The sequence below is a fragment of the Solanum lycopersicum genome, chromosome 3 (assembly GCF_036512215.1).
Source record: "Solanum lycopersicum chromosome 3, SLM_r2.1".
NCBI classification, from domain to species: domain Eukaryota; kingdom Viridiplantae; phylum Streptophyta; class Magnoliopsida; order Solanales; family Solanaceae; genus Solanum; species Solanum lycopersicum.
Genome location: NC_090802.1, coordinates 49,848,774 through 49,873,647, shown reverse-complemented (window position 1 = coordinate 49,873,647; position 24,874 = coordinate 49,848,774). Strand labels below are relative to the sequence as shown.

Sequence of the window (24,874 nt, the reverse complement as noted above, 5' to 3'; positions counted from 1 at the left end):
TTTTGTTCTAAGTAGAAATAGTGATATTGAAAAATAGAAAATTATTGATTAAGTTTGATACCTATAGTAATTCTCTTACATTCTGCCATTGGAGAGTGATTTAGAGTGTATCAAACCCTAATTGTGATTTCAACTACAAGTAATAATTTTAAACGATTTAAACAAAAATAAAACTATAAAATAAATCTTAAAAAACAGATAAAGATGCATACCTTAATAAAAGGGATTGTGTGAATATGTTTATAAAATATATTTTTCAATTTTTGGAAAAAAAAAAAGAAAGAAGAGAGAGAGAGACGGGTTTTGAAATGGAGAAGTATTTGGAAGATAGAAATATGTTGCAAAAAAAAAAAAGAAGAAAGAAGATGAAAATATGAGAGGGATAAAATATTCCTTTATTTTAATTAAGGTGAGATAAAATAGGAATTAAATTAGGATACAAATTTTTTTCTAAAATAATGACAATTTGACATTTTTACTAATATTTATAAAGTAGGAAGGTTTTACTAATTAAGTTAGGTCTTTCAACTAGTTTACTAATTTTTCCAAATATTTTTGTTAAAAGTTAGCAAAGAATTTTCTTTATCAAATTTATTGCCACAATAGTAAACTTTTTTTTATCAAACTGTATTGAAATTAGACTTTATTTTTTTAAAAAAAGATGCATACTTAAGAGGCCATAAAGTCTATTCAAACACCAACAATATCGACTTTGGAACAAATAAAAATAAAAACAAAAACATATGACAAGAAAGAAAATGAAAAAAAAAAAGAGAAAATGTCTTAAAATGTTTTAAAAGGCTTTGAGGGTGATTTTATAATTTAATCTAAGGCAAGTGTCAAATGCTAGATATTACTATTACCTAGAATTACTTGGTATTAGTAAATACACAACTCAATACTTACATTAGTTACGGAAAGGATGTACCAAACAATATACTACTAATACACACAATGCATGCACTATATTTTCTAATACACTCTACCCATAAAAGGGGCAACCTAGTAAACTAAGCTCCCTCTATGCACGGAGTCTAGAGAAGGACCAAACCACAAAGGGTTATTAGGGCCAGACCACAAAGGATTATTGCACGCAATCCTACTTTACATTTTTGTGAGAGGTGGTTTCACAGTGTGAACCCATGTTCTCCTGATAGCATAATAACAACTTTGACCAGTTATGTCAAGACACCGGTCATCGGAAGAAATTGTGTTTCTAAAGGATGACTAGATCATAAAGATGCATATTCTGTTCAAATAATAACCAAGAGAAAAGTTGAGAAGGGTGACATTTTCTAACTTCAGAATTATATAGCTAGTGCAGATCAAAGAATAAATAGCAAGATAACAGTAAAAACACAACAAAATGCAGTATGAAAGTACATTGAGCTCTATTTAAATAACATTGTTTATTTGAATTTTAGATTACTGTACACAAGTGAGACCAGAAATACACCTCACAGAACATTTACAAAGCAACAATGGAAGGAAGCTCCTGTTCTGCCTCATGGTCTCCATCGGACGCCTCCATGTTTGCCTGTAGTAGTGCAACATGAAAAACGTTATAATACTATAATTTAACACTGTATTCGCGACATCAGATACCAGATCATGCCAGGTTAAACTTACCTCAGAATCCTTTGATCTATTCTGTGGGAAGTGTCGGTCAAATGCACCTTTGCCATAAAGGATTTTACCCCCGCATCCTCGCCCCTCAGTTCCTACAGACTCCTCATCAACTACAACGGCATCTATTACATCATCGCCTGTTCTGACATCAGGAATCTGCAAGACATACAAATTAGGAATACGCTAGCAGAAGGAACGAGACAAAAGGAAATAAAATAAAGGACAAGCGGTTTTGAGGGAGTTCAGCAACAGGCTTCAGTTCCTTTAGAATGTATCTCTCCAGGCTATTTATTTTTATGTTTTGTTTAGATGATCCCCTCCCAAATTTTGATTGGTTGTTTTCTGTTTATTAGTTAAAAAAGAATTATCAGCTAACGCTTTCATAGTATACTTGGTGAAAAACAACAAGTATTTGTCATTAACTCGGTACATACTTTATGATATAAACATACAGAGAACTCAACCTGGATGTTCTAAGCACGATCATAGATGTTCAGGATTTGAAATAAGCACCATGGTCTGATCAATTTTATTTTGAACATTATATTCAGCAATATAATCCACAACCAAAGAAAAGCTAAGTTGCTCGGACTCAGGTGTGAGTGTCTGATACGAGTGTGGATCTAGAGGTCAAATCCTTCATGATCTAAATTTTAAGATTCGGGGGTATGAATATGAGTGTAAAGATGTGGCTGATAACAATTCAAAATCTAAAAGTCGAGTTATATGTATAAATTATGAGACATATTGTGGGAACTTACAAGGTATTATGAAGAAAAATAACAAAATATAGATCAAGAGGAGAATCCCATAAGGTGATATAAGGAAAATGACTGACAAGAGAAATTTTGTAAACATAGAGTATTCCATTTTCTTCAATTTTACCATAGCTTGTGCTTTGATTACAGAAATCATTGTATCTGTACCGAATTTCACCATCAACTTTGGTAACACAAAATTGGTTGACCACATTGGGTACGGATCCTACACCCTATGTAGCGGCACAGAAAGTGAAGAGTCCGCGCAACTTGGAAGAGAAGTACACTAAGCAAATGTGTATTTAAATTTCATAATGTCAAGCAGTTTGCTTTACATAATTAACTAGTTCATTTTCCAGGTTAGCATAACAACTACAGAACGTATATTCTGAACAGTCCTCACTAGACGCTGTAGGTCCAAAGAGGAAAAGAAGAGGAAAAAAAGGCATACTACATACCTCATACATAGCATCCATCAATATATTCTCCAATATGGATCGCAATCCACGAGCACCAGTATTTTTAGATATTGCTTTCCTAGCTACCAATCTTAGTGCAGCTTCAACAAAATGCAACTTTACCTGAGAAAGAAGTCTCCAAGTATGAGAGAAGTAACATTCTGATCAAATCAACAGGAACCCAGAAAAGCTCCAACCTGCTCCTTGCCCATATGATACAGGGTCTAAAAAGATAAACGGATGCATCTTTCTGCATACCCAAGAAGGATTTTGAGAGGCAAACACTCACCCCGTTCATCTGGAACATCTTTTTGTACTGCTTCCCTAGCGCATTTTTTGGCTCCGTTAGAACCTGCAAAGAAGCGAAACAGAGAGAAGAGAAAAATCAAAATTTGCTCTATAATCTCATATTCTGGATGAAAGTACTGGAAGATTAAACCCAATGGCAGAACATATGTACAAATCCACCTTATTCAAGCAAAGGAAGACCCAGCTTTCCATACAAGCCCTAATAATGTGCACAAGGCAATTAGTGCCAAAGAACCAAGTTACGGCAAACATTAGTCATTACCTGCACAAGTTGATCCTCAGTTAAAGCTGACAGACTAACAAGGATGGGGAATCGGCCGACAAACTCAGGTATCAGACCATATGATATAAGATCACTACTTTCAACCTGCATAACAGGAGTATTATGTACAATGATTAGTAAATGCTTCAAAACATGCCATAAAAAAGAGTAAGAATAAAGAGTTATATTGGTCACAGGAATTATCCATAGTTTAAAAAATAAAACTAAAATATTTAGAAATTACATGAAGTACTATATGGGCCTGAACTATTTCCATATTAAAGTGGAAAAATAATACATTTAAAGATCTCAGTCAAATATCACTTTATTTAACTGACATAAAACAAGCCAGAGGAAGTAATGAAACAGCACATACAACTCTTTTTTAATTGGTCAAAGCACATACAACTCTGCATCTGCTCAAACTACAAATGCAGGGAAAAACCCTAATTCTAGGAAAAACGTGTTGGAGATGCAGAAGAATAATGATAGCAAACAGTAATAACAAGTTTCACATCAGTAAATTAATATCTCAGTTCATCTTGTAGAATATATCTGATGCACATGTAACTACTTTCATTGACCAATAAGCACAGCAACACATAGGCATCAGTTTCTCTATGCAGCTAACATGGAGGCTACATATATGATCATGCAAAATACAACCACAATCAAGCTAAAAAACTATTAGTATATGTGGTCTGGAAGGTTTGCTAAGCTGCAAGGGTTCAGAAGAAACTTACTGTCTCCAATAAAGATGACGTCACAGCAGCACTTGTAACACCACCAGTCCTCATGTTTGTGCGAACTGGTGCGCCAAATCCTATAGAAGAATCTTGGCGCCTGAAAACAAGAACAAGTATATCAGGAATAAGGTGAATATCAGACTAAAGGAAAGAGATAAAACTACGACGTGGAAGTAGCAAGACCTTTCTGAGATTGTTTTCTCCAAGTCAATGAAGGCTCCACCACATATAAAGAGAATATCTTTGGTATCAATCTGTAATGACATAAACAATTACGCTATAAGAAACTTTTTGCTCAAAGAAATATATCTGAAACATCAAATCAACTGTAAACCTAGCATGCCAAAAGAATCAGGGTCGTCCAACGATATAAAAGCGCAAAGAGTTAATAAATAACTATGAAGATAATCTTAGACAAAAGAACTAGTCAAAGATCACTTTACTAGTTCTTCAAGAACAGCTATCATACACCCACGAACAGAAGGCCAAATGAAATAGTCACTATACCTCAGTTATAAAATCAGTAAATAATTACGAAGGTAAATTAATTCATCCTAAACTCAAGCTCATGAGCACATCAAATTATCTTATTGGATACAAATCTTTATCCATTTGAAGACATCCATATAAACCATTAACAGTACAAAGCCAAAAATAAACATTTTTAATCCCAGGACACTCCAAATTCTTCTTGATTGCGAATAAATATCTTAATCCCAAAATGAGAAGTTTTTATAACCTACCTGAATATTATCCCCTCTAGGGTGCTTCCGAGCTCCCTTCTCCGGCACATTGACAATCTGCAACAGAAAGCTGATTGTTATTATTAATTTTGGGATAAGTAACAGAAACCTAATTATACAAACAAATGATGTAAACATTAATTATTCCAATCATTACGACTGAACTATAAATCAAACCATGATCCGCAATCGCAAATCTAGTCGTTAAAATAGTCAGACCATTCTTTGATCACAACAATTGTTTTGTACATCTGGAGGTCATTTGAATAAGGATAGATATATAATAATAGAAATGTGAAAATCGAAAGGAGAAAAAAGAAGAAGAAACCATTCCTTCTTTATCGAAAGATTCAAGTAATTCCAATAAATATCTTCAAAATAAAGAAGAAAGAGGAAAGAATATTACAAGAGAAAACCACCACTACTACTTCTGGAATAAACTAGCAGAAAGGGCAAAAGGACTCACGGTTAGCACATGCAGATTGTGTTACAGGAAACTGAAAAAGACATGAAACAAGTACCAAGGACACCAGCAAGATAAAAGTTATTTCATAGAAGATGAGCTACATTCAGCCAGTCCATGGGATCTAAAAAAAATCAGCTTATATAATTTTGGTTAGATGAAGTGTCCGACACTAAGCCTCCAACTCTCAAGTGATCCTTCCATAACAGCCTGGTTATTTTAAAGTGATCCTTCCATAACAGCCTGGTTATTTTAAAGTGATCCTTCCATAACAATCTGGTTATCATCATATACAAAAGCTATTTGTCTAGATCTAATGTTGATGAGCCATCAGCAGCCAAAGTTGCTTCTACATTTGCAACATTAAACAATATCTACACGTGGTAACAGATTGAGGCGATCAATTCACCATTAACATGCCAAAAACTAAGCTATACACTTACTGTTCCTTCAAGCATCTTCAGCAATGCCTGCTGGACGCCCTCTCCTGAGACATCTCTACTGATGTTGAGGCTTTCAGCCTGGAAATATCAGTATAGGAGGAATCAGCTAAACTGACACATGAGAAGTCGCTAGTGAAGTTAAATCTGAAAAAAAAAGAAAAAGAAAATAACAATCAATAAGTCAATATTAACCTTTTTCGTGATTTTGTCAACTTCATCAATATACACTATGCCTTGCTGAGCAGCTGCTACATTGTAGTCAGCAACCTGCAATAATATCATACCAGAGTAATAAAATGAGAAGTCATATCAAGGCTAGAAATCACTGGAAAGGATGCACAAAATCATGCATTCTGATTAAGAAGCAAGAACATTTCACAAGCAGTAACCACTTCTCAAGACAGAGAAAATAAGAACATGAATAGAACAATAAATTATAGATAAAGAGACTCAACAGGTTTAGTACTTACAGTGAGGAGCTTATATAGAATAGATTCCACATCTTCCCCAACATATCCTGCCTGCAGACAAAAGTATTATCATTGACTGGCGTTTTTGGAACGAGTATACCATTGAATGGAAACCCACAGTTTCAGGACTCTTATCAAGGTGACAACTATTTTTAATGGAGAATTTACCAATATATACAGTTCATCCAAAACTTACTTACCAATATGGCTGAAATATACAAAACCTGTACACTAATTATGTATAGGTATGTATCTTATGGTAAAGTATATGCATATTATACTTGGATACACAAAACCTAAAAATTTGTTGGCTATTTTGTAAACTAGATCACCCAAAAGAAATATCCCTATGTTTAATGATAACATCACTAGTTTTCTGCTACTCTACTTCTATGAAAGACTTCAGCGATTAAGCACTGGAATCAGGGTAGGCAGGGAATAGTAAACATGTTCAGACTAAATTAACCTAACCACCAGGAAATTCTAGTTATTTAATCTCAAGGTAGACTTAGATTAACAGTGGCATCTCTTTTAATGATGGCCAAAAGTTCGGATACCAAGTGTCATTGATCTATACACATACTTAGGTGTCAATAGTCTTGGAATGTCAAAATGAAGAACAGCCTATCTATTTTTGTCTTCAGGTTCATAGTAATAACCCTCTGAAGAAGTAGACTCATGAAATTCCACAGTTCCAAGAAGTTGAACTGTGAAACATGGGTTTGCCTAATCATTGTGAGAGCAGCTATTCTTTATTCTCCATCTTCTTACAACCTCACTACTTTCAACTTCTTTTCTCATCTTTTTCATATTAGCTTCTAAGGCATTAACATGATTTTGTCCCCACAAAAGTTCCTCACGTGCACCAATGTACTACACGGTCTTCAATGCCAACACTAGTCCTCAAAACACTCTCGCCTTCAATAGATGAAGACGGGTCTCCTCCATTATACATTTTCACTGAATCAAAAGCAAAATCAGCTCAGTTGTAGCTCCAAAAGAGCTAATTCAGATTTCTCACCTTACACGGACTAACTCTGGCCTCAAACAGACTATCTGCAAACGGTTCCCAAGGCTTATGGGATCTTGCAAATAACTAATAAACAACATACCCAGTATATTACAAGTGTGGTCTGGGGAGGGTGGGGTGTTCACACACCTTACCCCTACCTTTGTGCGGTAACTAGGTTGTTTCCGATAGACTGCCGGCTCAAGAAAGTTTCAAACAATTTAACACACACAATATATGTGCAAGAGTAACAAATATACAAGGGGGGAAATTATGTATTGAAATAAGAAATTTGCACTTTAAGGACAGTGTTGACATAATTTACATTTTAAGAGAACAAGATTTAGAAAAATATTAATCCTACTTATAGATTTTTAAGCTGAGAGTTGTTTCCTATCTCTACCAAGGTGACAGGATAACCACATACCTGAGTTAGTGTCGTAGCATCTGCTATTACAAAGGGAACATTCACCAATCGAGCTAAGGTCTTGGCAAGTAAAGTTTTCCCTGTCCTTGATATGACACAAAATACTCAAGTGAAAAAGTATTTTTTATTAAAATAAGGATCACGCTATCAACGATGATAACAATAATGTTAGAGCTCTACTCATTCACCCCTACCCCCTCCAATGACAAAAGCAGGGAGCCAGGATAACTTTATGGGATAAAAGATAAACGAGAGCGATGCATTAAAATTACTAAATCATAGTCAAAAAGCAAAAATCATGTCACCCTCATCATCACAGTCTTAGCTTTAATATACATAGTCAAAGTTATCTCATATCAGCGCACATGTATAGTTATATTATGAATCAGAGAATGAGCATTAGCTTGAGACCATCATATCACCACTATAAGTAAATAGCACCTCGCAGTATCTTCAGAAAAAATTTACAATTAAAAAGAAAAAGAAAGCAGGAGAAAGGGGAAAACAGATTTCTCTGCTGGTGAATCTTAAGTTCCATACTTCAAGGGCGTTTTTATCTGAAATGTTGCTTTCCCACATTTTGAGACCTCAAGAAGCGCAATGGACAATTATAAAGATTACCTGAACCTGTTGGTCCCATTAAAAGGATGTTACTCTTCTCAAGCTCCACAGATTCATTTTCTACTCCATCTGTTTTTTCACTACTGTCATTTCCTGCAGGCCTTGGTACCACATTTAAACGATACATTAGAAGAATAGATAAGGTATAGGTATTTCCATCTCTGAGTTCCAATGGTCCAAATAGCTTCATCTTCCATGTCACATGGAGAAAACATAAAATACAGGGAAGGGGTAGGTGAAAAAACATGGGAATTATGCAGTGTTCAAAACTAACCACTTATGTGAAGAGTCATTATATATTCTCTTGTAATGATTATATACGGCGACAGACAGAACCTGCAATCCCATAATGATAAAGAAAGTCACTCTAGCAGCTCAAGAATAGTCTCTTTTACTAGATCTCAAGCACCCTTGGACACAAAATGAGCTCTTCGAATCACATTATAATCAATAAAGCAAGCATAAAACCAAGGACTAGACTATCTTTATCTGTGAGTGAGCAGGATTATCAGTTTCAAAAGAGTGAACTTTTAAAAAGATTACCTTTTTAGCTCTCTCCTGTCCAATTACAAACTTATCAAGTCCTTTACACAGTTGCTTTGGTGTGGGAAATTGGGTACCCAAATTGGATCCACCCCAAGACCCATCTTTTGACCCGGAACCAAACCCACCTCCAGAACCCGAACCCGAACCAGGACCTTCCCCTTCACCCACCTGAACAAATTTCACACCAGGACGAACCACAATCCCCTCACCAGGTGGTTGCCAAATCTCAGGAGGTTCCCCATAGTTACTAGACATATTAATTTTCTCCTTACTCTTCCTACTTGAATTCTTCAAATTATCATAACATCGGTCAACAAATTCACCACGAAACGATACAGGTTTGAATAAAGAAGAACTATGACCAGAATTTGAGACCAAATTATCCCATTTGGTTCGACTACACAAATGGAAATTGGGTAAATGACCCGTGTGAAAATCATTGATGATAAAGTATCTGAAGTGGGTAATAGCCATAGAAGCCGTACGTCTAGACGATTTCGATCTAAGTACAGCTGCCATATCGGCTTAGTTCAGTGGAAACTCAACGCCCCAACAAAGAAAAACAAGAAAACGAAGTAAAGATTCTTTCTTTTTATATGTATGAACAAGATAGAGATGATTATGTAATGAAAAGGGATGTGGGTATGAGTAACAATTTCAAGATTTGATGTTTGTCGGAAGAGAGGAGACTTTTGTGGGGTTTAAGAGATGACCCATCAGACAAAGAAAACTGAAAAATTGAGAAAATTCTTGTTTACAGAGAGGATTTTGGTAGTGGAGGAGTAATGAGGATTTTCTAGAGCAACACAGAAGAATTAAATTTTAATATCCAAAAGAGTGATAAGCAGCAAGCAATGAAATGATAGTTACTTTCAGGAATATCTACATGAAGTGTTTGGGAAAAAAAATCTACAGGAATCAAGTAACGATGTCGTACTGTCTCTCTTTGGTTTCTTGATTTCTTGTCATTCCTACTGTTTTGTCTTTTTGTTGTGTCGATAGTAAAGTAATACATGTAAAATGAAGGTTTACTTTTCGCTCTTGATTTCTTGTCATTCCTCTTGTTTTGTCACTCTCATTCAAGTGTGTAGGGATATTGATTTTGTAAAAATATCTAATTTAATTTGATATCGAAGAAAAGTCAAACTAATTTTCATAATTTAAATCTTGACAAACAAAAATGAATCGAAAAAATATTACTCAATAACTTTATTAGTTAAGATGGAGGAAGAACAAAGCTCAAAGTACTATGCATCGGTTTAAGGAAATTTTATCTTAGGTTGCTTAATCCAAATGTTTTCTTTGTTTTGCTTTATGCTTTTAGTATTAAGATCCCGCTAGTTTAATTAATTGGATTTAAACTCAAAATTGGATTTAAACTCAAAACCTCCGGTGAAGGATGAGGGATCTCAGTGGATCCCACCACTCTGCCAAAGTAAAGTAGAATTTTGTAATACTAGGATTGAACATCAATGAGATACTCTTGCGATTCCTGTAAACTTGACTTCATTACAAGCTTCAATGAGCCATAAAGACATCTAAAAGAATGCCTCAAAAGGATTATTATTTTGGAGAGACGAAAAAAAAAAGTATACAAAAACAGAAATGCCTCCTCACAATCCAATCAAAAGATTTAGAATCAAATAAATGTTCTCTAAAAACTTCAAAATCTTCATTATTTAACAAGAGCAGCCTTCAGTCTTGGTCACTACAGCTGATGGATCCCATTATCCAGGCTTTCTGCAATAGAGCTCTCAGTTCCGGTAGCATGTTCTTGCTGTTGCAATTCATCACAAGACTGAGGAGCACTGCCAAACGAAATACAGAGTTACTCATTCCAGGAGTATGAAAAATAGGGAGTCAAGTTCCAACATGCCTCAGATCAACCATTTAACGGCAATATTTTGCAACAGAAATTCAGGGGGAGGGGATTTTTCAATTGTGTACGTCACTTCTCTAGTGACAACTTTTCCTTGGGACAACGAGGCAGCAGCTAAAAAGACACACAGGGCTAAAAGTTTCTTTAGGCTGGCCACTATGTCAAAGAAAAACTACCACTTTACTGACATTTGGGGAAAAAAACATTATGTCTCAGAAGCAAAAACACGGTAGTTGGGTCAACCGCCCCACAACAGGTCAACTTGTCCAGTAGATACTTATATTCACCATTTTGAAAACATTAAACTTCGTCAATTGACATTCCTATCGCCCTAGATGCCTAGACATTGTGGTTGCATCACCATGAGCTCGAGTCCATTTCATTTAAGGTGTCCGCCTGGAGCTCCAACTGAAAGCTCTACATTATTATCAATTACTGTCATTCAGGAGATGCTTGTGGCTTATAGTGTGACGTCTAAATTTCACCTAAACTAGTTCAACTGTCTAAGTAGTGACTGACTAAATTTCTAATCCAGTTGGTCAAAGCAGTTGATGAAAGTAAAACATTGGCTGAAACTCGGATGGAAAAAGAATTGCAGTCTGGCACAATTAAGCCTCCTGCACTCACATAGGGTACAGGGAAGAGCCACACCCCTAAAGGATGTGATGTAGGCAGCTTAACCTTTGGAAAGAGATCCACAGAAAAAGAGCCAAACTTTTTGGAAGAAATCCAGGCAAAAGATTAGAACCTTTTTTCTTGATGAACTAGATTCAGTAAAAGGCATCAAGAAGATGCAAGGGTTACAAGAATAGAACAGTTAGGCTGACAAAAAAAATTAGTAGCTTATTTTTAAAAAAAATAGAACTTTTATCCGCACTGCCCTACTTCTCAAGTGTAATAATTTAGTTCATTTCTTCTAATCAGAATAAACTGAAATCTTCGTTTTTCATGAAATGTAAGTAGAAAAATAAACTTACATCCTTCTGTCTTTTGGCAGTGTGATTACACCTGACATTCCAGAAACTGTTACGAGTTATATTGTTGACCTTTTACAGAGAGTATTATTTCTATTTCTTTTTTGAAAATACTGGTGTAGCTAGCTTGTGTGCACCTCAGCCAATACACCAGGCAGCCTGTCCAGCCGACAAACACATATTACCAAGACAATCCACATCACTAAGGCTGGAGCAGATGAGCTTCACACCTAGTGTGGAAGCTGACATTCAACTCAGGGATCTCCAGGTGGTTGTTTCTATCAGTAAAGGTTGACGACCATTACAGAATAGTATCACTAAGACTTGTAACAATCACAAGAAAATCTAAGTATGCATTTTTATTCAATTTTGAGGAGACCTTTGAAAGACAAATCTGGAGGACATCTTTCTTCCGTGAAAGCCTCATAAATACACAAACCTAGTTAATCCCAGATATTCATAAATTCAGTAATCGATCACACTGTTGTTTTTTGCCCTTCCACAGAGAAACATGGGAAAACAATGAAGAACATAACCTAGTAACAAAAAACTTACTTAAGTTTTGACAACAGGTTTATGGCTTCATCAACAGCAACACTAGCAGCATAAAGCCCCAACTTCTTCACCTATAACAATATCATCAAACAATCACTTGTACAAAAGATAAGGACACTTCGAGAGCATGATGCATCACATTTTTCAAGCACATGTCTGTGACTAAAAAGTAGTTTCTTACATTTACAGTTTCATATCAGGGATCAGCAAAATAGCAAGCAGAAATGATACCCATCACTTACTTTGAGTATTCAAGTGCCAAATGTTAATCAAGAAACCAGAAAGAACTAACCGATCAAGTCTGATTTCACATTGAAAAAGTGCAGCTTGTCAAATGTCACAATCGTTAATACCTACGTTCGACTACCATAAATACAGGGCAAAGAATGATGGATGGACAATATCTAGAGTTTGAATCATAGACGCATAATGTCAAATATGTTTTTTAAGCCAGTTCAAACTCACAGAACACACAAATATCCCGTGGATGAAGATCGAACCAATCAAAAAAGGGAAAACAAGGAGCTAAACATAGAAAACATGGTTCCAGAATGCCAGTGATGACTACAATGCTTAAGCTTTACACTACGCACAATATTAAGTTTCTGTCATTTGACCATAAAAACTGCAGGATAGCCAAAAGATTCTCAGATCAGACAACATTTCCAAATGACCGCTGCAACACCTGCTATTAATTAATTGAAGAGATGAATGATCCTTCTTACACTTCCTCCTAGCAATTGTCTTCTAATTTCTTCAGCAAAGGAATGTACTGTCCAGTTATTTGGCATAGCTATGATATTGATGTATGGGAAATGTGTTGGATAAATCTACTGAAAAGAAAAAGTAAAGGATAGAATATAGAATGTAGAATTGGAATGATGGAGATGCATTAGCATTTCGTTTATATGTTTCAGAAAAGCTTCAGGATAATATCCCCATAGCATCACTGATATTTTGCTTGGGGTCCTACTCTACTAATACTCAGTCAAAATCTTTTTAAGCAGATAAAAGTATCTTCCTATGATTTACTAACACATAGTGATGGAAAGAGACTGTTGAATTCAGAATGCAAAATAGCATTTGTGCTGTAATATGCACTAATGAATGTACCTCCAATATATCTTCCTTAGATCGGTGGCCTTTGGGTAGCAAGCGAAACTCCTCCGTCAAGCGAATACACTCTTGAACATTTTCCGGGGATACAAAGTCAACAGCAACCTTGATACATGACTGTCAAAGTACAATAGCGGTAGATGGATGACAAATCAATACCAAGTGTAGTACTTTAAGATGTGAACACAGATAGAAGCAGCAATAAATATTTCATCAATTGAAGTACCAGCAAAAAGAGTACTGCAGATACTACATCTCATGCAGCATTAATTTCTATAAGTGAGTTCAAATAGTATTAATTCCAGAACCCATTGGAGAAAGAAAGAAATTGCAAGGACCTGAGAAGAGCTACACAGTATAAATACACTCCCAGGAAAATGTTCTAGCCAGAGTCAGATTCACTTAGATCAAATTCCAAAAGAAGAGAGCTCAGAGTTTGCTTCAGTCACAAGGCTTCTTAAATTATCAAAGCTCAGATAAAGCATAGCAGACATTTGGCTAGAAATCATGAAACAAATTAAAAATTCTATTACTATAGCAATGTTGTACTATTTTTAATACTGTCTTATAAATCATCGTCCACTGTCAAACTATAACAGGTTTTGATTTTCTGAAACATGTTCCTTTTTGCATAAATTTGAAGAATATAGTGCTTTTACCCCCAATAAGTTTGAGGTAAAACACCGTGAAATTCAACTGGATAACATAACAAACACACAGGAAATTCAGGTAAAACCATACTAATGATGAAATACAAAATCTCTGATACTTCAAAGTATGCATAGTTAGACTGGGAGTTTCACCTGTCTATTTCTCACTTGATGAGGACATCCTGCAGGAATAAAAACAGCTTCACCAAGGTATTGCTCAAACGTCCATGGCTCAACGTCTGAAAATCACAAGAGAGAAAGGGTGGGATTAGATACCCTTGCAAAGTCATTACCTACTGTTTTTCAGAATCAACTAAGGAAAAGAGGATTCTTACTGAACTCCTCCTTCAGCTGTTTTTTATGCTTCTCCTCCAAATAAAATGTCTGATCATGGATAGGGTGAATAACCTAAGAGTGAAAGCTAGGAGTAAATTCAACGATTCAGCCCTTTGTACTATCATCAAACTTGAAGTGCAAGAAAACTTACTGAAGACACAGGAGCATTGTTAAAATGGCGAAATTCTCTCCAATGCCTCTGCAAGTATTCTATTAACTTGGGTACATCTTGTCTGCGAAAGATGTCCCATACTGCACCCCCACATTCAATTTCTGCACAATCTTGCTTGATTTCGAGAGCTACATCCGCTTCCACTAGTGCCAAGGCATTGGTACTTGGGTTTATCTCATTGGGTAGAGAAGTTCTGCCAGATATATCAGCGTAATCCCTTTCGGAAATTATATTTTCTCCTTTATCAATATCTTTCCCCTTGTCCATAGTTTCTGGCAAGCAACTTTTGTTATCACCAGTGCTTTCCTGAGAATAAAAGTTTATAGTTTCAGTTTCGTCAGATCTTTGATGAGAATCTGGAGCCTCAGCTATGCCTGGACAATGTTCCTTTGAATCTTCAACCTCTTGTTGCTTCCTTAGTTTTTCAATGATTTCACGTTGATTGTGATCAACTTTTGCTTTGGTTGTATGAGTCAATATGTTGACCTGAAGAACACACACAAAACCAAGTTGTTTTATTGTTGTAACATGTTAATTGAAAATCACACAGAGGCCATGATAGACTTCTTGAGCTCATTACACAACCTGTACTGAGGCTTTTCGTATGTTAATATTTTGCAGCAGATTGCTGCTTTTTAGTAACAATAATTTTACAAATCCAAAAAAGAAAAAGAATATACATAAAACTTGAATTGATCAAAAGGTTGATTAGATAAAGTAGAATTGAGAGGAAATAAGTAATGTATTATTACGAGCTGACCAGCTCCTTCGAATTCATCAATTCTTTCCTTGGAATTCTGCCCTTGCCAACTCCTCAAAATTTTCTTTCTCAGAGGAAAATTCTGCCCTAACCAGCAAGCATATTACTTCTCAAAAAATAAAAATTAATATAGATTTAGGTCTTCCCGTTCCAAGGATTGAAAAATCATAAAAAATTTAAGATTTTTATTAATTAATTGAACAATAAGATTTGCTTCCATAATGCAACTATTCATTTAGGTATGGTATTCATATTATTATCAGTAACATTTAAGACATATCAAAGTCCTGTGATTTATACCAAAACAATAAAAAGTAGAACTCCAATCTTACACTTGCCTATTGAAGCACATGCAGTTTCTGATCTCAAGGAGAAGATTGTATTAGATGTCAGTATAGAATTTGGGAAGGGATGCAATCCCCATGAAAAGCAAAATGAAATCAGCCAAACAGGAACCTGGAATAAGATTAATCGAACAGTTGTTGGAATGAGCATACCGCATCAGAGATATCACAATGCAACTTAGTGACAGAATCACCTCTTCCAAGCTCTTCTTGATATCCATAAGCAATATAAGTTTTAGGTCCCAAGTCTGGCTTCAAGGCAGTATCGGGGAGCTTAGTGGCCAAATTTAGAAGACCTTTTCTAGGATGAGTGTATTCGCTAAACGGAAGCATAGCAAAAAAGTCAGCTCCATGCCTCGGCAAACATTCTTCAAAAGTATTAGCCGGAGGCCAATCCTTCAGTTTTAAAATTTCTGGCCACCCATTGTGATGCCTGCGACCCTCCAAGTAGCCCTTGAAGAACTGATGAATATTTATCTGAACCTGCATCATAAAATAAAAATAATAATAATAATAATAATAATAATAATAATAGTAATAATAATAATAATAACAGTAGTAATAATAATAATAAAAAAATAAAAATAATAATAATAATAATAATAATAATAATAATAATGATAATGATAATGATAATGATAATGATAATAATAATGATAGTAATTAAAATAATAACAGCACAGCAATAACACCAGGATTCATGGTAAGCTAAACCAGCCAATCATGATATCATAGTAAGGAGCAAATAACAAAGACAAACCAATATAGCAAATTAGCAGTTTAGCACCAACCTACCAGGAAAGGTAATTGCCAATTCTAGACTTCTTTTTTTTTATATTTTTTTGGATAATTTTTTGTAATTCTAATCAGGTAATGGAAAACTGCAATTTGGTCAGGTAGGGTAAAATACACAAGAGACCAGCTAGGAGATGTTGGGAGTAAAATTACGCAAGAGATAATTTCCCAGATTCAAATTCATTTTAGATGAAAAAAAAAGGTCAACTGCAAGCCATCGTGAACAATGCAATGAAATTTGATGAGAATAAAAATTAGAGAAAATAAATAAGCAACTCATGTTATATATATATAGTAGCTTTAGGACCAAAATTTAGGAAGCATATGATAACTTGAGAACAGGTATGCTGTGATTCTATCTCTTTTTTCCGCAAGGAATAATTTACACAAATAAAATGCATACCTGACACCAATCCAAGCAATCAATGGACATGACAGAGAAATGCTCCTCTTTCAGCTTTTTACTTGCTTTTCTGAAGGCCCTCCACATTACCATTGGCTCCCAGCTAAGACCAGAGGCCTTAGCTTGTGCATTTCTAACTATTACAGGTTCACCAGCCCTCCAATGCATTTGAAAATGCTCAAACTCGTTGCCATCAACATGAACAGCATTAGGACAGTACAGAAGATTATCATGGCTGTTGTTCCTAAAAGATGCTTCTCTTACTTGACATCGGTTATCACCGTCTTGGACAGAAGTGGTAGCAAGACAAAATGAACACCCATGCGACAAATCTATATCTGGAAGGCGGTAGTTGCATGTTAAGGCCTCAGCACTTTGAATTAGTTGGTCTACCCAATTTGCTTCGAAGATACGCCTTAGAGCCATTAAAGAAGAACCACAACCACCACACTCTTTAGGAGGACAGGGTATGCTGCCATCAGATTTGGCTCTCCACTCAGCAACATCGAAGGACATGTGAGTTGGACAATCATTAGCAAGGAGGGTCTCTGGACTTCTCCAGCCATCTGGCGCATTGTTTCCCTTCAATGCTGTGATACGACTAGCTTCCACCGACTTGCTGAGAGATGAGCTGACTTCAGTAGCTCCATGCTGGGCACCATCTCTGAGTTCCCGACAACAATTGACACAGATATCGTAAGAGCAATCAGGATTTGGGCAGCTTCTATGGAAATTGACAATGGATGTGTTGCAATTATCACTGCCAAATAAGGAACCATGCATCATTACAGCTATTGTGTCATGACAAAACTGAGCTCTGGAAATAGTAAACATTCTGTGTAAGCTTACATCCTTTCTTCCAGAATAAACAAATAAAGACAAAGAATATGTTCAACAGAAACTACATTTCAAACTAATAAAAGAACTTCTGGAAACTTTGAGCTACCGCGTCCACAGACACACCTTTCTTTATGTAATAACCATAGAAAATTAGTGTTCACAAATCAAAAGGTCAAAGAAATCCTTGGGTGTCAAAGTAGAAGGCAATACATTATCAGGAGGAATGAACAATGCAGCTTCATGAAACAGATCGTGTAAGCAATAGCTGCTGAGTTAAAGAGCAGATAAGAAACAAAATTGACTTCAACAGAAAGATATTTGAACAATCAATCCCACTGTTTACTCCATGAAGAAACAACTTACGTCTAATGTCACTATGGATGAATAATAACTCATAAAACATTATACATGGTGTATGTGCATAGATAGCGCAACAAAAAATCATTATATTGGAGACCATACCAATACACTCTATCATCATCATCAACGGCTGATATGATGACGTCTTCTTCTGTCAGCTGAACACCTGAAAACAAAAGAGACCAGAAACAGCACTGAACATTCTGAGCCACCACCAACAAGCTAGTTGAAATTATCCGAATGAATTAAAATAGTACCACGAATGTTTGCTTCAACCTCTAGCTCAAACCTTTGCTCTTTTTGAATATGCCTGAGGAGGGGCAGAATGTTGAATAGCAAATAAAGTGAACCCTCCAATCTCATCTTTTCATCAGTTTCTTTGCAGCAGTCCTGCAACCCTAACAGACCTAGTTATTTTCATACCAACTTGTTGTGTTGCATGGATGACAATTATTTGATTTATCAAAAGAAAAAGTAGCTAAATTATTTAGTTATATCAGCACCTGAACTATAATACATGATCACACAAGAAGTAAATTTAACTTGTTTACAGACCTTTAAGAAGACATCTTTTTGAAGGCAAGCTCCACAATTGCAATTACCATAACAGAAAGGACATGTGTCCTCTACTTCATCGTTTGTTCTATCTGGATACCTATTCATTATCTCAACATGTTAGAAAACAATATTAACAACGTCAATTTGAATTAACATAGTTATAACTGTTATGATACTAATGAGCATCTACCATTCACCTATAAGAAGAAAAAACACTGCAGACCAACAAATACAGAATCCTTTCTCTTTTGGTTTGTGAACAAATAAGATTAATTTCATTACCACTTTACAATGCAGTCGTCGCAATAGTGTTTCCTTCTGCATTTTGAACAGGTAACAACAGAAGCTTTAATATTTCTGCACTGATGACATGAAAAGTTCTGCTGATTCTTCCAACCAATAGCATCCTACATATAGATACCTCATTAGGACACAGTTACAAATTTAAGCCCGAATGCTATGTCTGCCACAATATCCCAAATTTTCCTACTACATAAATGAAAATAATATTAGTAGCACGTGAATCCTCTTTCCAGGGGCACACTCATTTTATGCTTCAAGAGTACAGGAGAAGCTGTCTTGTACAAGCTCAAATTCAAATTATTATAATGACCCATGGCAAATGAATCTATATACTAGTGATATAACTTGAGCTTTATTAACTCCATAAATAGTGTCAATATCACTTATTTGAGAAATCGAGCATGAACAAAAATTGGATAGAGAATTATATGTCAGATATCAGTCTGAGGACTCAAATGAGTATGCAAAAAAAAAAAAAGATTCCCCACTTCCCCAAGGAAGTTGGCCTCTTTGTTTTGATATGTCAGTAACCATTGACTGCTTCACTATGTTAGCATAGAGCCATGGACCATTGATAATAAGAACTGTTTCCTCTAAAATCTCGTCTCACATGAATCTAACTACCAAGAAAAGATTGATTGAAAGATGAGCAGGTTTCATAAATGGCTGGAGGCAATTTGTAGTATATAATTAGCGATGGTAACCCCAAAAACTTTCCAAGTCTATAATTGCAATGAGACAGTCAAAAAATTCTGATCAAATATAACTTCAATTTGCAGCTCTTAAGTTCTATTTATATTTGACTTTTTAGCTTCAGGTTTTTACAAATAAAATTCCATACAAATCATAACAAGAAGACAGATAGGTTTGGGAAGAAGAGATCCTGACCAATACTCCTTGACCTGTCAGTCCACTTGTTTCTGCATTTGCACTAAGTTCCTGCTCTCCCATGCAGTCAGAGACGATAGGAATTTTCTTCTTATCATTTACACCCTTCGGCCTCCCTCTGCGCTTAACCATCTTACTAACAGCATTCTGACAACTAACTTGACAAGGAAACCCCATATCGAAAGTGACTGCCTTTTTCTTGTTCTTTGACCCTTTTGGTCTCCCGCTGCTAACTTTCCTCTTACTGACCCCACCTCCCAAAGCATCCAATAAAATAGAATCACCTGATATGCCCCCATTTTCAGTGGCAACAGGAAGCATGCCACAGTGTTTCACTTTCTGCTCAGCTTGACTACCTCCTCCGTCATCATACACTATAAGTGCTCCAGCAGTTTTATTATTTTTTTCACTCATAATTTTTGCTTTCTTATTTTTTGAGCCTTTGGGTCGTCCACGTCCATTCTTTCGCTTTATGCTCAAATTTACCACATTAGTAACAGTAGCAATTTCACCTGCCATTCTTTTGTTTTTCAAGCCCTTTGGCCTCCCTCGCCTAACTGCAGCTTGTTTCTTATTCTCTGAATTTTTCACCCTTCCTCGGCATCTCTTCTTCTTAACCACCTTTCTGGTGCCATCTTCAGCAGCGTCAACAATTGCATGCTGATTCTCGCCAGATTCAATAATCTTATTCTCATTATGCAAACCTTGGGGCAGGCTGCAGCTATCTATCGTAGTAATAGTAACTTCACTCAGTATCCCCACCATGTGATCAGTTGCTAAGCTCGCCATTTTATTCTCATGTTCCTTACTACTATTCATCGCTCCAACTCCATGACCAGAATAAACATCACTGGAGCTGCTTATAATAGTTTTCTTTTTATTCTTTGAACCCTTTGGCTGGCCAAGGACACCCTTCCTCTTGATAACTCTAACTGCAGAAACCAAAGAACCTTCATTTAGGTCTCCCTTATTTTCTTCAGTTAAAAGCATTCCATTTTCAGCCACATTTAACCTCATAGTACCCACATCTTGTTCTCTATTATTGAGATTAGCATCTGCGAAATTACTGCCAGTAGTTCTCTTCTTACTTTTAGAGGCCTTGGGCAGGCCACGCCTCTCCTTCTTGAATATCCTCTCTCCATTACTGATAGCTATTCCATTGCCCCCACCTTCAGCTACAAATTTTCTCTTTCCATCATCTTCCTTCCTGACTGCATCCATGTCCCCATCATCAGTATTAGTACCACTAGAATGACCTGGTATAACTTTGCTCTTGGTCTTTGAACCTCTGGATCTGCCACGCCTGTCCTTCTTCTTGACTATCATACCTTGATCCTCATTCAGAATTACTCCATTTTGACCAGCCATTGTGATCCTTTTCTCATACTCACCTTGGCACATAACATCTACTTCATGTCCAGTAGTAGCATTAGCATTACTCATATAGGCTAATGTGACTTTCTTCTTAGTCTTTGAACCCCTGGGCCGACCTCGCTTGACTATATGTTTTTTGTAACCCACAACAAAATCGTCCATTTTCCCAGCATTTTCTGCAGGCATAAAAATCTTCCCTTTATTGCTATCAATATCCTTGCTTCCACCTTCATTGTGACTAGGAACAGTCAGACGACCTATCAAGACTTTCTTCTTGTTCCTGGAGCCTTTGGGCCGACCAATTTTCTTCTTGACAATCTCATTGCGTCCAGAAACTTGATTTGCGCTTATTCCAAAATCACCAGTTGTAAAGATTTCCTTCTCAACAATATCGGTATTTCTCTTTCCAACACTAGTATCATCTATTAGTAACAATACCCCCGTTTCATTAGCAGTCACAGTTTTCTTCTCACTCTTTGAACCCTTTGGCCTTCCTCGACCTCGCTTCGTGATACTCCCTTCTTCTCCACAATCCTTCATCCTTTCCTCGCCTTCCTTCTTGGTTCTCCTTACCTGATGCTCCCTGTTTTGTTCCATATTTTTCTTTTTGCTCTTAGAACCCTTGTGCCTTTGTTCAACATTCTTCTTCTTCATAAGCATCGCATCACAGTCATTGCCTATGCCAGCTGCATTTGGTGATTCCCCATTTTCTCCAACCTTTCTCTTCTTATTCTTGGAGCCCTTCCGCCCTCCTAGTTGCTTATTCTTCTTCGTCATAAGAACCCCTTCTCCACTGCCATCCATCATGCTAACTGTACCTGAAATTCCCACATTTTCTTCACCTCTTCTTCTGTTATTCTTGTAACCCTTCGGCCTGCCTAGTTGCATCTTCTTCTTCATAAGAAACCCTTCTCTACTGCCATCCATCACACTAACTGTACCTGAAATTCCCCCATCTTCTTCACCACTTCTCCTGCTATTCTTGGAACCCTTTGGCCTGTCTAGTCTATTCTTCATAAGAACCCTTTGTCCACTGTCATCCATCACACTAGCTGTACCTGAAGTTCCCACATTTTCTTCCACACTTCTCCTGTTATTCTTAGAACCCTTTGGTCTTCCCCTTTTCTTTGAACTTATCACACTAGCATTAGCTACAACATTTTCCAAAAAAGGTACCAAAACGAGCTGACCATCAAAACTCCCCTGCTTCTGATTCAGGTCTTCCATAACCTTGTCATCAACCATCAAAATTGAATCTTGACAAAATACAGAACAACCCTCCAACCTACTGATGAACAAAACTCAAACTTTGGTCATCATTGGACACCCTTTTCATGTCTTTTCTTGATTTTGTTTCTGTATTATAACATAAACCCTAAAAAAAATCACCAACAGAATTCAACTTCCCAAGAGAAGTGAACCCCACAAAAAAAAAACTCAGCCTTTGAAGAAACTAATGAATAAAGGGACCACAAAGGGAATTCATAGAACAGTAATGCCGCTGTTTCCTTTGGAACAACACTAAGGACTCACCTCTCCCTTGGACTTCTATTTGCTTTGTTCTTTTTTCCTTTTTTTCAGCTTCCGAATAGAGTGTTGAAGCAGACAATAGCAAAACTGACTGACTAATTGGGGTAGCTGACTTTATGGATTTGTTGTTTTATGGGAAAAGATTACTAGTGAAGCCATTGGACTAAAATTGGGAAGCCTGGATTTGTTTGAGTTGTTTTTCTCCAATTTACATGTTCTCATGGAGTTTTAAGAACATTGCATCGTAAGTCAATGTGATATGGTTCCAATTTTTATTTAAGGCAAGGAACAATTATGAATTACTATTGGTATTGACTTTTTTATTTCGAGAAATACGACTCCCACTTTGTCGTATCATACGAAAGCAGTGAAAAAAAATGTTTGATTATATTTTTATCGTATTATATAAAATGAATGTGAAGAAGTATATCAATGTAAGTGACAGTTGTGATTTGTTTGACTTTGACTTCGAGAAATGTGACTTCAATTTTAACGTATCATATTATATTATAAGTGGGAAGATTTAAAGCTCAAAGTTGAATTACCATTTTAACCCTACAATTTTAATAAATATTAATTTATTAATAATTAAATTAAATTTGCTTATAATCCGAAACCTAATTTAATTCTCTAAAAACGCTTCATGCATCCAACGTATAGACTGCTCAAGCGACAAACAGTTTTGGACGCTCAAGTTCATCTGATGGTGAACCTTTTAAGATGCTTCATTCATTATTAATAATTAAATTAAATTTGCTTATAATCTGAAACATAATTTAATTCTCTAAAAACGCTTCATGCATCCAACGTATAGACTTGCTCAAGCGACAAACAGTTTTGGACGCTCAAGCTCATCTGATGGTGAACTTTTTCAGATGCTTCACTCATCTATATAAATCTCTCCACGCTCAAGTTCATCTGATGGTGAACTTTTTTAGATGCTTCACTCATCTATATAAATCTCTCCAACAACATGTTATTGTCCAATAATCTGTTACTCTTTTATGTGCAGCAATTAAGTAACTTTTTTTCTCCTCTTTATTTATGAATAGTTGCTCTGAATTTTCTGTTTACTGTGTATGTCTTTATCTAGCTTATTATTGTCCATTAAATTGTTTCTCTTTTCTGTGCCTGAATGATATACAGGTAAATATTTTGGTGTTCTTTTTTTTGCCTAATAGTTACAGTGAATTTTTAACAAAAGTGTGATTATTGTTCATTGAACTGCGCTTTTCATCAGCAAAAAAGCAAAATTAGAAAATAAATTCATCGAGAAACAGAGAATTGAATCACCGGAGTGTTTTCCCGATCTGTATGTGCTAATAATGGCGGCTGCTTAGTTCACTGGCGGCTTCAGAATAGTTCAAAAATAGTCCTTTTAAGTAAATATATTAAGGGAATTATTCAGAAACGCCCCATCGATCGCTGCTGCCCCACTTCTCTTCTGCAACGGTTTCCAAAACCTTTTCATCTACTCTCATCATCTGTATAAATGTTTCAAATCACATGTTATTGTCCATTAAATTGTTTCTCTTTTTTGTGCCGCTTTTTTAAACTTTTAATCATTCACTTTTGTTATATGTTATATATTATTTGTGGTTTTTAAACACAGCAGCTGTTTAACTTTGCTGTAGGAGACAATAGGCGAGGTCGCTTTGTTAAGGTTAATCTACTTTTGAGGACGTTAATGTTTTGGTTTTGCTCTGTTTTGCTGCTAATTGCAAATATATGTACACCCTTAGCTTCCTAGCACATTGCGAGTTTAATTGATAGCTTTTACATGGCCTTATATGAACTCACACATTACGATTAATTTTACTTGATAGCTTTTAGTGTAGGTATTGAGAATTTTCTTAAAGCTGCATGATCTTTCAAAAGGAACAAGTAAGACATGAGCAGCTGCCACTGCAAGTTGCTATAGTGTGTGTAGTACTTGTTATATTATAAGTGGGAAGATTCAAAGCTCAAAGTTGAATTACCATTTTAACCCTACAACTTTAATAAATATTGATTTATTAATAATTAAATTAAATTTGCTTATAATCTGAAACCTAATTTAATTCTCTAAAAACGCTTCATGCATCCAACGTATAGACTGCTCAAGTGACAAACAGTTTTGGACGCTCAAGTTCATCTAATGGTGAACCTTTTCA

The 24,874-nt window shown here is 35.9% G+C and overlaps 2 protein-coding genes across 7 annotated transcripts; both read right to left on the bottom strand.

The window, feature by feature from the left end:
• Positions 1 to 1,291: 1,291 nt before the first annotated feature.
• On the bottom strand, positions 1,292 to 9,957 carry LOC101258138 (CLP protease regulatory subunit CLPX1, mitochondrial). Its single transcript, XM_004234920.5, has 15 exons — positions 8,882 to 9,957; positions 8,613 to 8,674; positions 8,339 to 8,439; positions 7,718 to 7,797; positions 6,282 to 6,332; positions 6,004 to 6,078; positions 5,812 to 5,889; positions 4,906 to 4,962; positions 4,346 to 4,416; positions 4,160 to 4,259; positions 3,417 to 3,521; positions 3,135 to 3,197; positions 2,846 to 2,968; positions 1,630 to 1,785; positions 1,292 to 1,537 (listed from the first exon to the last, which is right to left on the bottom strand). The coding sequence occupies exons 1-15, from the start codon at positions 9,401 to 9,403 to the stop codon at positions 1,469 to 1,471; spliced, it is 1,713 nt and encodes a 570-aa protein (XP_004234968.2). The 5' UTR covers positions 9,404 to 9,957; the 3' UTR covers positions 1,292 to 1,468.
• A 389-nt stretch (positions 9,958 to 10,346) lies between these two features.
• Positions 10,347 to 23,079, bottom strand: LOC101252668 (lysine-specific demethylase JMJ28-like). Of its 6 annotated transcripts, none has more exons than XR_740481.4 (14): positions 19,818 to 23,079; positions 18,909 to 19,033; positions 18,624 to 18,723; positions 18,326 to 18,458; positions 18,171 to 18,234; positions 16,869 to 17,628; positions 15,865 to 16,153; positions 15,659 to 15,782; positions 14,546 to 15,052; positions 14,394 to 14,466; positions 14,212 to 14,297; positions 13,406 to 13,525; positions 12,293 to 12,363; positions 10,347 to 10,692 (listed from the first exon to the last, which is right to left on the bottom strand). XR_740481.4 is itself a non-coding variant. In XM_010319716.4 (14 exons), exons 2-14 carry the CDS (start codon positions 22,434 to 22,436, stop codon positions 10,593 to 10,595), a joined length of 5,088 nt encoding a protein of 1,695 aa, XP_010318018.2. In that variant the 5' UTR covers positions 22,437 to 22,593; positions 22,725 to 22,988; the 3' UTR covers positions 10,347 to 10,592. The 6 variants fall into 6 exon arrangements, 4 of the variants coding, with proteins under 4 accessions (XP_010318018.2, XP_010318017.2, XP_069151149.1 ...); XR_011220024.1 differs by having other exon boundaries at positions 15,665 to 15,782; XM_010319716.4 differs by lacking the exon at positions 15,659 to 15,782 and having other exon boundaries at positions 15,824 to 16,153; positions 19,818 to 22,593; positions 22,725 to 22,988.
• Positions 23,080 to 24,874: the final 1,795 nt, after the last annotated feature.

Coding starts and splice junctions, on each gene's coding strand:
- LOC101258138 (XM_004234920.5), bottom strand. CDS start 9,403: ATGGCAGCTGTACTTAGATCGAAATCGTCTAGACGTACGGCTTCTATG. Junction 6,079..6,281: donor TTCTATATAAGCTCCTCACT/GTAAGTACTAAA, acceptor ATATTATTGCAG/GTTGCTGACTACAATGTAGC. Junction 1,786..2,845: donor TGATGGATGCTATGTATGAG/GTATGTAGTATG, acceptor TATGTCTTGCAG/ATTCCTGATGTCAGAACAGG.
- LOC101252668 (XM_010319715.4), bottom strand. CDS start 22,436: ATGGTTGATGACAAGGTTATGGAAGACCTGAATCAGAAGCAGGGGAGT. Junction 17,629..18,170: donor GATGATGATAGAGTGTATTG/GTATGGTCTCCA, acceptor CTTATTTGGCAG/TGATAATTGCAACACATCCA. Junction 13,526..14,211: donor ATCAAGTGAGAAATAGACAG/GTGAAACTCCCA, acceptor GTACTTTGACAG/TCATGTATCAAGGTTGCTGT.